The sequence below is a fragment of the Monomorium pharaonis genome, chromosome 4 (assembly GCF_013373865.1).
Source record: "Monomorium pharaonis isolate MP-MQ-018 chromosome 4, ASM1337386v2, whole genome shotgun sequence".
Taxonomy (NCBI): domain Eukaryota; kingdom Metazoa; phylum Arthropoda; class Insecta; order Hymenoptera; family Formicidae; genus Monomorium; species Monomorium pharaonis.
In genome coordinates, this window is record NC_050470.1 from 29,276,830 (window position 1) to 29,291,174 (window position 14,345).

Genomic DNA, 14,345 nt, shown 5'->3' on the forward strand with positions numbered 1-14,345 from the left:
TCAATAGTTCTCGCACAGTTTCGACCTATTTCGTAAGTTTTAATAACAATTCCGTCAATAAATTATTTTTAAACAATTTTCCATTTCGACACCTGTCACTGCATTCAGCAGAAGTATGAGATGCAAACAGGGTCCATTATTATTTCAACAATAGTTTTCACTAGTTCTCACATAGCCTCGACCATTTCCGTGCGTTATAATAAATAATTTTATCAATTAATTATTTTTTAAAACTTTTCTCCTGCCGTCGGCACATTATTCGCGAGACGCAAAGTGCTGTTTCGATCACTTTTTTTACAATTTTCAATAGTTCTCGCACAGTTTCGACCTATTTCGTAAGTTTTAATAACAATTCCGTCAATAAATTATTTTTAAACAATTTTCCATTTCGACTCCTGTCACTGCATTCAGCAGAAGTATGAGATGCAAACAGGGTCGATTATTATTTCAACAATAGTTTTCACTAGTTGTCACATAGCCTCGACCATTTCCGTGCGTTATAATAAATAATTTTATCAATTAATTATTTTTTAAAACTTTTCTCCTGCCGTCGGCACATTATTCGCGAGACGCAAAGTGCTGTTTCGATCACTTTTTTTACAATTTTCAATAGTTCTCGCACAGTTTCGACCTATTTCGTAAGTTTTAATAACAATTCCGTCAATAAATTATTTTTAAACAATTTTCCATTTCGACTCCTGTCACTGCATTCAGCAGAAGTATGAGATGCAAACAGGGTCGATTATTATTTCAACAATAGTTTTCACTAGTTCTCACATAGCCTCGATTATTTCCGTGCGTTATAATAAATAATTTTATTAATTAATTATTTTTTAAAACTTTTCTCCTGCCGTCGGCACATTACTCGCGAGACGCAAAGTGCTGTTTTGATCACTTTTTTTACAGTTCTCAATAGTTCTCGCACAGTTTCGACCTATTTCATAAGTTTTAATAACAATTCCGTCAATAAATTATTTTTAAACAATTTTCCATTTCGACTCCTGTCACTGCATTCAGCAGAAGTATGAGATGAAAACAGGGTCGATTATTATTTCAACAATAGTTTTCACTAGTTGTCACATAGCCTCGACCATTTCCGTGCGTTATAATAAATAATTTTATCAATTAATTATTTTTTAAAACTTTTCTCCTGCCGTCGGCACATTATTCGCGAGACGCAAAGTGCTGTTTCGATCACTTTTTTTACAATTTTCAATAGTTCTCGCACAGTTTCGACCTATTTCGTAAGTTTTAATAACAATTCCGTCAATAAATTATTTTTAAACAATTTTCCATTTCGACACCTGTCACTGCATTCAGCAGAAGTATGAGATGCAAACAGGGTCGATTATTATTTCAACAATAGTTTTCACTAGTTCTCACATAGCCTCGATTATTTCCGTGCGTTATAATAAATAATTTTATTAATTAATTATTTTTTAAAACTTTTTTCTCCTGCCGTCGGCACATTATTCGCGAGACGCAAAGTGCTGTTTTGATCACTTTTTTTACAGTTCTCAATAGTTCTCGCACAGTTTCGACCTATTTCATAAGTTTTAATAACAATTCCGTCAATAAATTATTTTTAAACAATTTTCCATTTCGACTCCTGTCACTGCATTCAGCAGAAGTATGAGATGAAAACAGGGTCGATTATTATTTCAACAATAGTTTTCACTAGTTGTCACATAGCCTCGACCATTTCCGTGCGTTATAATAAATAATTTTATCAATTAATTATTTTTTAAAACTTTTCTCCTGCCGTCGGCACATTATTCGCGAGACGCAAAGTGCTGTTTCGATCACTTTTTTTACAATTTTCAATAGTTCTCGCACAGTTTCGACCTATTTCGTAAGTTTTAATAACAATTCCGTCAATAAATTATTTTTAAACAATTTTCCATTTCGACACCTGTCACTGCATTCAGCAGAAGTATGAGATGCAAACAGGGTCGATTATTATTTCAACAATAGTTTTCACTAGTTCTCACATAGCCTCGATTATTTCCGTGCGTTATAATAAATAATTTTATTAATTAATTATTTTTTAAAACTTTTTTCTCCTGCCGTCGGCACATTATTCGCGAGACGCAAAGTGCTGTTTTGATCACTTTTTTTACAGTTCTCAATAGTTCTCGCACAGTTTCGACCTATTTCATAAGTTTTAATAACAATTCCGTCAATAAATTATTTTTAAACAATTTTCCATTTCGACTCCTGTCACTGCATTCAGCAGAAGTATGAGATGCAAACAGGGTCCATTATTATTTCAACAATAGTTTTCACTAGTTCTCACATAGCCTCGATTATTTCCGTGCGTTATAATAAATAATTTTATTAATTAATTATTTTTTAAAACTTTTTTCTCCTGCCGTCGGCACATTATTCGCGAGACGCAAAGTGCTGTTTTGATCACTTTTTTTACAGTTCTCAATAGTTCTCGCACAGTTTCGACCTATTTCATAAGTTTTAATAACAATTCCGTCAATAAATTATTTTTAAACAATTTTCCATTTCGACTCCTGTCACTGCATTCAGCAGAAGTATGAGATGCAAACAGGGTCCATTATTATTTCAACAATAGTTTTCACTAGTTCTCACATAGCCTCGATTATTTCCGTGCGTTATAATAAATAATTTTATTAATTAATTATTTTTTAAAACTTTTTTCTCCTGCCGTCGGCACATTATTCGCGAGACGCAAAGTGCTGTTTTGATCACTTTTTTTTACAGTTCTCAATAGTTCTCGCACAGTTTCGACCTATTTCATAAGTTTTAATAACAATTCCGTCAATAAATTATTTTTAAACAATTTTCCATTTCGACTCCTGTCACTGCATTCAGCAGAAGTATGAGATGCAAACAGGGTCCATTATTATTTCAACAATAGTTTTCACTAGTTCTCACATAGCCTCGACCATTTCCGTGCGTTATAATAAATAATTTAATTAATTAATTATTTTTTAAAACTTTTTTCTCCTGCCGTCGGCACATTACTCGCGAGACGCAAAGTGCTGTTTCGATCACTTTTTTTACAATTTTCAATAGTTCTCGCACAGTTTCGACCTATTTCGTAAGTTTTAATAACAATTCCGTCAATAAATTATTTTTAAACAATTTTCCATTTCGACACCTGTCACTGCATTCAGCAGAAGTATGAGATGCAAACAGGGTCGATTATTATTTCAACAATAGTTTTCACTAGTTCTCACATAGCCTCGATTATTTCCGTGCGTTATAATAAATAATTTTATTAATTAATTATATTTCAAAATTTTTTTCTCTTGCCGTCGGCACCGCATTCGCGAGAGATAAAGTGCAAACAATTTCGATTATTTTTTGACAGTTCTCAATAGTTCTCGCATAGTTCCGATTTATTCCATGCGTTTTAATAACAATTCCGTCAATTAATTATTTTTTAACAATTTTCCATTCCGACTCCCGTCGGAATCTGTTTGCACCTCATACCTCTGCTGAATGCAGTGACAGGTGTCGGAATGGAAAATTGTTTAAAAATAATTAATTAACGGAATTGTTATTAAAACGTATAAAATAGATCAAAAGTGTGCGAGAACTATTGAGAACTGTCAAAAAAAGTGATCAAAACTGTTTGCATTTTGCGCGTCTCGCGAATTCTGTGCCGACGGCAGGAGAAAAAAAGAGAACTAGCAAAAACTGTATAGCGAGCGAAACAGAATAATGATGCGTTTTTATGAAAAACAACAGTAAGCATTAAAAATAAGTATTAAAGTATTAAAAATACTTACTAACATTAGTTTGCAATATTTATTAATTACTGTAAATTTATTTGATTATTCAGTTATCAAGAATAATTTTAAAAAATGTTAATTGCTTTTTAAATATATTTTTGCTATAATATCAAATTAGATATAGAAAGGTATAACTTGTAGTTTAATAATTTTTAAAAATTTATATTTATCTTTAATAACTTTCTTATTAATGGATAAATAAAGCAATATATTAATATTTTATGTATTTATGTTTTAAAAATCGAAATTGTTTCCGCTATTGTGTAATACATTGCAAATAATGTAACGTTTAAAAAAATTACTTATTCAAATCATTCTTACTGTATTGTATTTCACATTTACATGATTATATGTATATTATAAAATCATGACGAAAAAATGAAACGGCAAAGAATTTTACTTTTAAATTAACAAGAATAATAGCGAAAATGGAAGAAAGTGGTTGTCCTTGTGTTAAACGAATGTAGACTATCGTGTGGGAGCGTTTCTTCCCCAATCCTAACAACCACCAGGTAGATCGAAGTGTTTTATAATATAGTAACAATGCAGTAAACGCGTATATCTGTAGAGAGAGAAAGAAAAGTTTTAAAATAATTTGCTGCCACTCTTATTATTTCTTGATAGAAAAGTTGTAAACTCAAGCTGTCTCAATTACAATCACGTGAAAATCTGTGTGTTGCAGTTTACTATTATAATTTTGCCTTGAAAGATTACGGTAGCGCTACGGTGGGAAAACTTTTGGACATGGTCAAAGTTGTAGCTTTCGCTGTGCAAGAAGGAAGAGTTGCCATTCACTGTCATGCCGGTAAATCGATTTTTCGTACAATGCATTTGACCCAGTTACATCCTTTACAGTTATCATAGTTTTTTAAATGTATGATAGTGTGAGAGCAATGTGGATGAATAAATTAATTTTCGAAAACACCGTTTCCTAAATAGAAAATCTCAAACATAAATCTTCAAATTTAATCATCTGTTTGACAATGTTAATCGGCCTGCGTTTCCACAAAGTTACGTGACGTCCGCCACTTTCGTGCCATGTTGATTTTTGTTCCAGGCAAAGTTTCGTGTGCGCGTATTCGCTCGAGGAGGATACGCAATCCGTTCGGTTCGAAATAGCAGGATGATGTCAGCAGAAAGCGGCATCCATGGAGCGACTTGGTATTCCGGAAAAGGAATGTAGCAGTAGCAGCAGCAGCAGCAGCAGCAGGAGCAGCGACAGCAATCGGTGAGTGAATTTTTATCATGTATATGTGAAACAAAATGAAATGTGATAAACGTGATGCGAGATAAAATATTGGTTCTGTTGATCCTTGCTATATCTGTACAGTGTCAGTATTGCACATTTATAGAACACGATTATGCACATTTGCATAAAACAGATTTAAAATATGAATGCATGTAATTGTAAAATTTACGGGTATAGCATGAAACAGAATCAAATAAATGTGGACATAGTATAGAAGAGACCCAAAAAGTCATGCACATTACCTACGGAATTCATATATAGATATTTGACTACATAGTTCAATCACATTTTGTGCACATAGAGGCGCTGATGGATGAAAACACCTAAAGCGATGATCGCTCTCAAGTTCCTCTCTGCTTAAAGTAACCTTAACCTAAAGTAATTAAGTTTTAACGCGCAGGGGTGATCGTACCGCACTGTCACTGGGCATAGCAAACCTACACGGACCCGAGCTCATTACAATGCGGACAAACACATACACTCACCCATAACCGAACCATTTACATATATACGACACATACACACACACACACATATCTACATACACCAATACAGAAGTGAATAGCTACAATAGTAATACAGTCAACAGTGTCCGATATCCCCAACGGATGGGACACATTAATTAAACCTACAAAAGAAAAAAAAATTAAGTTTTAATAACTTTCTCTAAACGTTCTTTATAATTATCCGATTTGATAAAAATTGTTAATTTTTGTAATTTCCTGTTGATAAAGTGTTATTCAGTTTGCGATTATTTTATTTAGATGACGCTGAAAATAATAATTTTTGTTAAGCGTTATCTTCGAGGCGGTTATTTTTACTGTACATTCAGTAAGGTTTAAATTAGAATCGCTTAGAGTATTTTACGGCGATCTTTAAATAGACTGTGTTTTGCAATCCTTACCAAACGTTCTCTGACTGAGTAGGACCTATTTAATATATTTAAAAAATATACAGCAAATAATATTAAAAAAAAAAAAAGAAATATTTTACATGGGAAAGAAATATGGAAATATTACATATATTCTAAATTTAATATTATCTTTTTTTTCTTTAATACAATAAAATCTATTTAATTGCATTTAAAGCATGATAATGTTACTTAGTCTAGCGATTTCAATATTCTCGATGTAACAATAAAAATCAGCGAGCTAATGATAACAGCTGATTGTAATTATCTCGCAGTCGGTGAGATGGTTTTTTATTACGTAATTGGTGAGGTGAGGTGATTTGATAAATAAAATAAAATAAAGGTATAAAAAGCATATAAATTTACAGTGTACTTAAAAAAAAGTGACTTAGGTTTTTTACACTCTATCTCACTATCGATTAAATCGTCCATATAGAAATTTTATTTTATTTTATGCAAAGCGTTAACATCCGGTTTTTCAGAAGTCTTTATAAAAATTCTTAAAAAATATAAATGACATTTTTTACATTTAATTCTGCGTCAAACATGAACTAATTATTCTTTACATTGAAATTGTTATTTATTAGTCTATAAATCCAGCTTTTTATGAGAGTTAAATTTTTGTAAGGATGTGTCTCTTTGCATATTACACAGTGTTCATTTCTATTTCTCATGGTACGAACTCGAGAGATCGAAGAAACGAGGGCTAGTATTCTAGCTAGCGAGAATAAATAACGAAACTTCGACACGCGATCCCGTGTCTTCTCGAATGCTAGCGAGCGTCTCTCCGCGCAAATGCGCGTTTCCTAGAAAGTGCTCGAACAACCGCGAGCACTTCGTACGCGCAATTAAGCGCATCTAGCAAAAACAAGGCAAAACCTTTATTCATTATTTCATCGACGCGGTTAGCGCGATGCTAATTATAGTCGCGAATCTTCTAGCGATACTCGTATACATTTATTCTGGCATCATCTTTCCATATTTCCTTCCCACGTCCCATCTCTCTTCCACCCGCGCGTCTAGCTTGTTGCGCCCTCTCTCTCTTCCTCTCTCGCTCTCGCGCCGGCGCCGCCCGTCAATGGAAACGTCTCGAGGACTCTCGCGAAATCTCGCGCTCTGATTGGTCACCCGCGGAAGGTTCTCGAAGCGGGCGATTCGGTATATTAAAGGCACGGTGGCGCGCGGTGCGTCATTAGTTTCGTAACCAGCGCGACAGAGTGCACGAGTGCAACAAGTGTACGCGACGCGATACGCGATAAGTGTTGAGCAAATCGAATCAAATTTTCAACGTATCAGAAAAACTATTACGAGGTGGGTGCTTGTGAGTAATATCGTTCGATCTTGTGTGAGATAATTGTGTCGTCGATCCTGTGCGTCGAAAATTAACCGCGTCAGCGTTGCCGAGATTTTCATCTAGAAGTTTCGAGGACGCGTAGCACCATTTTTTTTTTCCCGACAACTTCGCTAATCGTTTCCGTTTCCCTTCGCATTTCGATCCGATGTGTTTGTTATCTTGCTAGGGTGAAAGCTCAAGAAGCTCAGATGATGCAAATAATTGTGCGAGCGATTAACTTATCGTGATATTCGAGATTTTCCGGAAAATTAGCGACACGGCAATTGACGATCGAGCTTCAAAGGTCGAGCTTTCAAAAAGCGACTGACGTGACATCGCGAGGGCGCTTAAAGTTTACTTCCTCCCGTAATCGTTTCCTCTCGCAGCAAGGTCGCTCCGCGCCGTTTCAAGATACATTTTCGCGAGGGAGATTTTCCGCAGTCGAATTACGTTGAGGAAATCCGACACGCGAAACTCAAGACGACACACATATTTATTGCGCCGACGTTATTTTCGTGACGATCCCTCGAGAGTAATTGCGCCAATGAATCAAGCTGTTTTCTTTATTTTTTTTTTTTACTGCTCATATGTATACATGTACCTTGTTGTCACGTTTCAGTGATCGCCAATCGAGACTGTTGAGCGGAAGAGAAGAGAGACTGCGGAACGATGTCGAAAGCACCGGCAGTCGGAATTGACCTGGGTACCACGTACTCGTGCGTGGGTGTCTTCCAGCATGGAAAGGTCGAGATCATCGCCAATGACCAGGGTAACCGCACCACGCCGAGTTACGTGGCCTTCACCGACACCGAGAGGCTGATCGGTGATGCGGCGAAGAATCAGGTCGCCATGAATCCCAGCAACACCATCTTCGGTAAGTACAAGTCGCTTCTTGCGTTGTCCAGGCTTTTGCGTCGCAGATTCGTCCGCCAGGTGACCCGATAAGAGATCCGGATGGCTTATCTATTGCGCCGCATCTCTCTCTATTGATTTGAATGTAGTTCTCTGACGCGTTATTAAATTTTTGACTCGTCGAATTATTTTAATATTAAATTATATATCTAGCTACTGATTGACGATCTATCGATCGAATCGATTCGGTAAATTCCCTCGGAGACGAATGAAATTTTTACTCGTTTGAGTTTCCGAAAGATTGACGAGGGAATATTCGATTGATTTACATAACAACCAAGATTTACGATTTACAAAGCTATTTGTGCGATAACATTTGAATATTTCGCGGTTTTGTGATAAACGTCTGCGACGTGTTGGAAACCTCCGTGTTGATTTTTCTTTTAAGACGGAGAATTGTATGTTTTTCGTTTTTAAATTATTCGAGATCGATCGAACGCGAAACTTTCCGTGCTCGGAGATCGAATCGTCTCCAGTCGCGTTTTTACTTGCAACGTGACCTTGCGTGATGACGCGCATGCCTCCGTACATGTTGCATTTGTCCGTATGTATACAATGTATGTACGCAATTTCCTCCTTCCTCCTCTGACCACCGTCTATCCTTTACTTTATAGCCGGCCGTTTTCGATGTTTATACATCATAGTTTTATGTAATCCTAATTTGTGTGCCAGCTACCAATGCCGTACGTCGAATCATAAATCAAAGTGACTCAGGCGACATATTCATTGCTCAATATCGGGCTCGTTTAATTTTTTATACACTGAATAATAAATACATATACGAGCGTATACTAAAGATAATAGTTCGTACGTTTTTAATGTTTACTTTAAAAAATATGTGAAAATAAAAGATATATATTTTTATTATAGATTCTTTAAATATATATACATTATATATATGTCAAAGCATATTAAGGATAATCGTTTATATATAATGCATATATTTAAAAAATGTGTAATAAAAATTTTTTTAAATGTATTTTTTCTATTATCATATATTTTTTTAAATATACATATTAAAGATATAAATAATTATCTATATTATATGTATATATATTTGGTATATGTAAACATTTTATACATATTGTGTTCTACATATATTATGATAATTATTTTACGAATCTTTGCACGATTAAAATTATTGCGGTAAGTAAATTGTTCCACAATTTTTACTGGCACTAAATGATCTTTGTACGAGTTGTGTTGAAATCCACTGGCAAGTATTGAACAGTTTCATTTTCCTCGGCTCGGCGATAATTCAACAATCCACAATCATTTCCTCGTCATCCGATACAATCCACAGGATCCTCTTCTTCTAAGAACAAATAACTTTTGAAGAAATAGACAACTTACAAGTCTTTTTTGTCATTTTTCTCTAAAGACGCAAAGCGCTTAATTGGTCGTCGCTTCGACGATGCGACGGTTCAGAGCGATATGAAGCACTGGCCATTCACGGTGGTCAACGAAGGTGGCAAGCCCAAGATCGAGGTATCCTACAAGGGAGAGATGAAGACCTTCTTCCCCGAGGAGGTATCTTCCATGGTCCTAACGAAGATGAAGGAGACGGCGGAGGCTTACCTGGGCAAGACTATAACGAACGCAGTCATCACAGTACCGGCTTACTTCAATGACTCTCAGAGGCAGGCAACTAAAGATGCCGGCGCTATTGCTGGTCTGAATGTCCTCAGGATAATAAACGAGCCCACGGCCGCCGCGATAGCGTATGGTCTTGACAAGAAAGCTGCGGGTGAGAAGAATGTTCTGATCTTCGACTTAGGCGGTGGTACCTTCGACGTGTCGATCCTGACGATCGAGGACGGCATCTTTGAGGTGAAATCTACGGCCGGCGACACGCATCTCGGCGGTGAGGACTTTGACAATCGAATGGTGAACCACTTCGTGCAGGAGTTCAAGAGGAAGTACAAAAAGGAACTGAATACCAACAAGAGAGCTCTAAGACGCTTGAGGACCGCCTGTGAGAGAGCGAAGAGAACGCTGAGCTCGTCGACGCAGGCGAGCATCGAGATCGATTCGTTGTTCGAGGGTATAGATTTCTACACGTCAATTACCAGGGCCAGGTTCGAGGAGCTTTGTGCGGATCTGTTTAGAAGCACCCTTGAACCCGTGGAGAAGGCGCTTAGAGACGCGAAGATGGACAAGGCACAGGTTCACAGTATCGTTCTAGTCGGTGGCTCGACCAGGATACCAAAGATTCAAAAGCTACTTCAAGATTTCTTCAATGGCAAGGAATTAAACAAATCTATTAATCCGGATGAGGCTGTTGCCTACGGCGCGGCAGTTCAGGCGGCGATTTTACATGGTGACAAATCCGAAGCGGTCCAAGATTTACTTCTGCTGGACGTGACACCGTTGTCATTGGGTATTGAGACCGCTGGTGGCGTCATGACCACCTTGATCAAGAGGAATACGACGATACCAACGAAACAGACCCAGACGTTTACAACGTATTCCGACAATCAACCGGGAGTACTTATTCAAGTCTACGAGGGAGAGAGAGCGATGACGAAGGATAACAATATTCTCGGCAAATTCGAGTTGACTGGTATACCTCCGGCGCCTAGAGGGGTACCGCAAATTGAAGTCACCTTCGATATCGATGCCAACGGTAAGTTACAATGCTGCAAATATTGGTAACTTTAAATTGAGGATATCATTCTTTGAATGTTAATAACGTTGCAATAATTTAAATAACATTTTCTAATGCACGTTTCTGTATTTTATCTTGTAGGCATATTGAACGTTTCTGCGATCGAGAAATCTACAGGTAAAGAGAACAAGATTACAATTACCAACGACAAAGGTCGCTTGTCGAAAGAGGATATAGAGAGGATGGTGAACGAAGCTGAGCAGTATCGATCGGAAGATGAGCAACAGCGAGAGAGGATTTCCGCCAAGAATTCCCTCGAGTCTTATTGCTTCAACATGAAGAGCACAATAGAAGACGACAAAGTCAAAGATAAGATTGATGCGTCTGACAAGGAAAAGGTTCTTTCCAAGTGCAACGAGATCATCTCTTGGTTAGATGCTAATCAGTTGGCGGAGAAGGAAGAGTTCGTCGACAAGCAGAAGGAACTGGAAGCAATTTGCAATCCTATCGTCACGAAACTCTATCAAAGTGGTGGAGCACCTGGTGGTTTCCCTGGTGCTGGCGGACCAGGACCCAATCCTGGTTCCGGTGGTGCTGGCGGACCAACCATCGAGGAAGTCGACTAAATTAAATCGAACGATTGTTTTTTCTTACTACTTCAACGATATTAAATTTCATTTCATTTTGTTTTATTCAAGAGCACGTATTATCAGCTTTGACATACTCATTTAAAGTCACTCTTTGTAAAAATAAGATGTTTTTATTTTATGAAGATTTTATGAACTGTATGTGATGTTATTGTAGTGTATTATATTGTATAAAAGATAAGTTTGTTACAACAAATATTTATTAAAATTTAATATTAGTTTAAAAAATATTGTTTTTTTATCTCAATTATAATTAGAATCGTAACTAAAATATCATGTAAGGCGAATATATTTTTGAGACTCTTAAGAAAGCTTTCTGTTTTTGTCGAAAAAATAGGTCATATTTTGTATTATAATTTTTTGTACAAAAACTTTAATAGTTTAATAGATTTTCATATTTTACATATATTTTTTCTCTTACTATAAATGTTTAAATTTAAAACTCTGGAAATTGAAAGAAACCAAAAAAAATGTTTGAAAAAAAATGTCTCTATGGTGTGTTGCAACTTTTTTCCAAATATTCTAAAAAAAAGATTCTTGAATTACATGAATGTACGCAAAGTAGGCTCGACATTGCGGTGCATGACTTGTTCAAAAATTTATAGATTAGTGTCGTTTTCAATTCTGCATGTAAAAATATTGTAAAATGGTAACACGTGCATGTCGAGTTGAACGTAAGGCGTGACATCACATTTTTACCAATATTAAAAATTAATTGAAAAGTTTCATTAATATCATTACAAAGAAGCAACTTACAAATTAGAGAAAGGAATTTTATTTAAAAAAATTGTATATATATAAATATGTATCATTATATTTTGCTAAAATTAAAAAATGTATAATTTTAATTGATAAAAGTGGTATTGAAACACAAGATCTTTATCAAGATGCGTTTTTCACAATAATACATATGTATATTTGAAAAAACAAGCTTTTGAAGTAGAAAATATGTAAGCTGGCAAAGGAAACTCTACTTAAAAAGTAATCAAATATATATTAAGTTTTAGTGTATAGTATATGGTGTATACACGGAAAAAAATGTAATATTCAATAAGATATGTATAGTTGCGGACTGCAAACTATAGATGTACTCAATACAATAATATATGCTATTGCAGTATCAACATTGTACTTGCATTAACAGCAAATATTATTGTATTGAGTATTACCTGTATTTGGCATCCCGCAACTACATATTATTGGTTATATTACTTTTTTTCTGTAGTGTGTGGTGGTATATCTTACCACAATCTCTTTATTACAATAATTTTTTTTAGCAATTTCAATTTAATTGCATATTTGAATTATCGGGTCGATAAAATTGAACGAGGATTATTAGATAAGTAGTGATCGCTCCGACAAACTGAAAAATAAGTTTACTTTATTTGATATTATATCTGAAGTTAATCCTACATACATTATAATGAAGTAAATAAATTGTCTACTCACACCACTGAGTAGAGCGTTGTTCATTTCGAAGAAATCGTAGGCCGTAAATGCTACTCGATGTTGTTGCAGCTGAATTGAAAAATCGTTAATTTCATTTCTGACACAGTCTCGGTCCAGGTTTTTGCGCAAGAGATTCTCCATGACTACGTAGTTCAGGTTATAATTGCTGCTCCGATTAGAATTTTGCTCGCCGTCCGGGCCTTCCAGTGACGGCCGCACCTCTAGATTTAATTGATTTCTCGAACCGTTTACCTTACCGAGATTCGTAGGCTTGCAATTAAGTACAATCATATATATCAGTATCCCGGTCCTGTCGGATTCTTGACGCGTGCGTGTGCAAATCCAGCACATTAGACCAAATTGTGCAGCATACAGAATCCAAAGGATGTTATTTATTAGTATGAACCCGTAATTTTTCTCCACGACACTCATGTAGATCCTGAAAAGTGTAGCTACGACCATGGTGAAGCAGTTCGCCGAACAGAGAAGAAGATGAATGCCGTGAATGTTGTTTATCATGGTGACGAGATCGCAAATACCTGTATAATAATAAATTTTATGATTTGACATTACGTCTCTAATAATATTGCAATCTCATCTATTAAATTACAATATAACAGATAATAATTTGCAGAAGTACCTACCGGTGTGCAATTCTCTGATGCGTCTGATCTTGAGCGCGATCCATGGCGCACCATATATCTCATCCAATTGACCGATCAGTCCATTTATCGTTTGGAATCTGTGATACAGCACATAGACGATGACGTCGAAGACAAAGCTGTTGATCAATGACTGAGCTATCGTGTAGTAGAGCAGCAAGTCGGACGCAAAGATGTCCTCGGGATGTATAAAATAATAATACAGAGAGTGCACGGTCAGGGACATAGGACCGCATGCGAACGTCGCGAGAATCGCTATTGCTTCTACGTTTTTTATAGGTCGGTCACTCATGGGGGTTTCCCTCCTGATCTTCTGATCCAGCTCCTTCATTCTGTCCATCAGCTCCGGCCACTTGCCGTACTGGCCGATTCCATGATAAACATAATAATATGCCGATGTGTAGCACATCACCTTGTTCATGTAGTACATGATCTTGAATATGTCGCTCTTGAAGACGCTACCGAAAGTAAAGAAGTCTATCGCGCCGTATACCACGATAACGGAGCACACGACCAGGTGAATGATACGTAGGATTAGCGTAACAGTCTTGGGACACTTTCGCGGACGTGCCACGCCGACACCCAGGAGCCAAGAGGTGTACGATATTGGACGTAAGCTGTGCTCTATCGAGGGCGAGTTGTCTTCCATTTGTACCTGGGTGTCCGCTTCCATTCTTGCCTCGTATTTTCTGGCAAACGAGTATGGCTGCTGATCACATTGAAGCTCTTTGCGACACAGAATATTTTGGAGAATGAACAGTGAAGTTTCTCTGGAAGCAAAACACTCTGACGAGCGTCGTGAGTT

The 14,345-nt window shown here is 36.5% G+C and overlaps 3 protein-coding genes across 6 annotated transcripts; 2 read left to right on the plus strand and 1 right to left on the minus strand.

Annotated features, from left to right (window-relative positions):
- The first annotated feature begins 3,712 nt into the window (after positions 1–3,712).
- On the plus strand, positions 3,713–4,718 carry LOC118645290 (protein tyrosine phosphatase domain-containing protein 1-like). Its single transcript, XM_036286087.1, has 2 exons — positions 3,713–3,725; positions 4,453–4,718. Exons 1-2 carry the CDS (start codon positions 3,713–3,715, stop codon positions 4,632–4,634), a joined length of 195 nt encoding a protein of 64 aa, XP_036141980.1. The 3' UTR covers positions 4,635–4,718.
- A 2,380-nt stretch (positions 4,719–7,098) lies between these two features.
- LOC114253996 (heat shock 70 kDa protein cognate 4) lies at positions 7,099–11,657 on the plus strand. 3 transcript variants are annotated; one of them, XM_036286106.1, is made up of 4 exons: positions 7,099–7,240; positions 7,882–8,136; positions 9,556–10,800; positions 10,924–11,657. In XM_036286106.1, the coding sequence occupies exons 2-4, from the start codon at positions 7,932–7,934 to the stop codon at positions 11,406–11,408; spliced, it is 1,935 nt and encodes a 644-aa protein (XP_036141999.1). In that variant the 5' UTR covers positions 7,099–7,240; positions 7,882–7,931; the 3' UTR covers positions 11,409–11,657. The 3 variants fall into 3 exon arrangements, with proteins under 3 accessions (XP_036141999.1, XP_036142001.1, XP_036142000.1); XM_036286108.1 differs by having other exon boundaries at positions 7,109–7,250; XM_036286107.1 differs by lacking the exon at positions 7,099–7,240 and adding an exon at positions 7,509–7,794.
- Positions 11,658–12,221: 564 nt separating this feature from the next.
- LOC105838615 lies at positions 12,222–14,246 on the minus strand. 2 transcript variants are annotated; one of them, XM_012684305.3, is made up of 3 exons: positions 13,523–14,246; positions 12,879–13,417; positions 12,222–12,792 (listed from the first exon to the last, which is right to left on the minus strand). In XM_012684305.3, exons 1-3 carry the CDS (start codon positions 14,211–14,213, stop codon positions 12,712–12,714), a joined length of 1,311 nt encoding a protein of 436 aa, XP_012539759.1. In that variant the 5' UTR covers positions 14,214–14,246; the 3' UTR covers positions 12,222–12,711. The 2 variants fall into 2 exon arrangements, with proteins under 2 accessions (XP_012539759.1, XP_036142006.1); XM_036286113.1 differs by having other exon boundaries at positions 12,222–13,417.
- Positions 14,247–14,345: the final 99 nt, after the last annotated feature.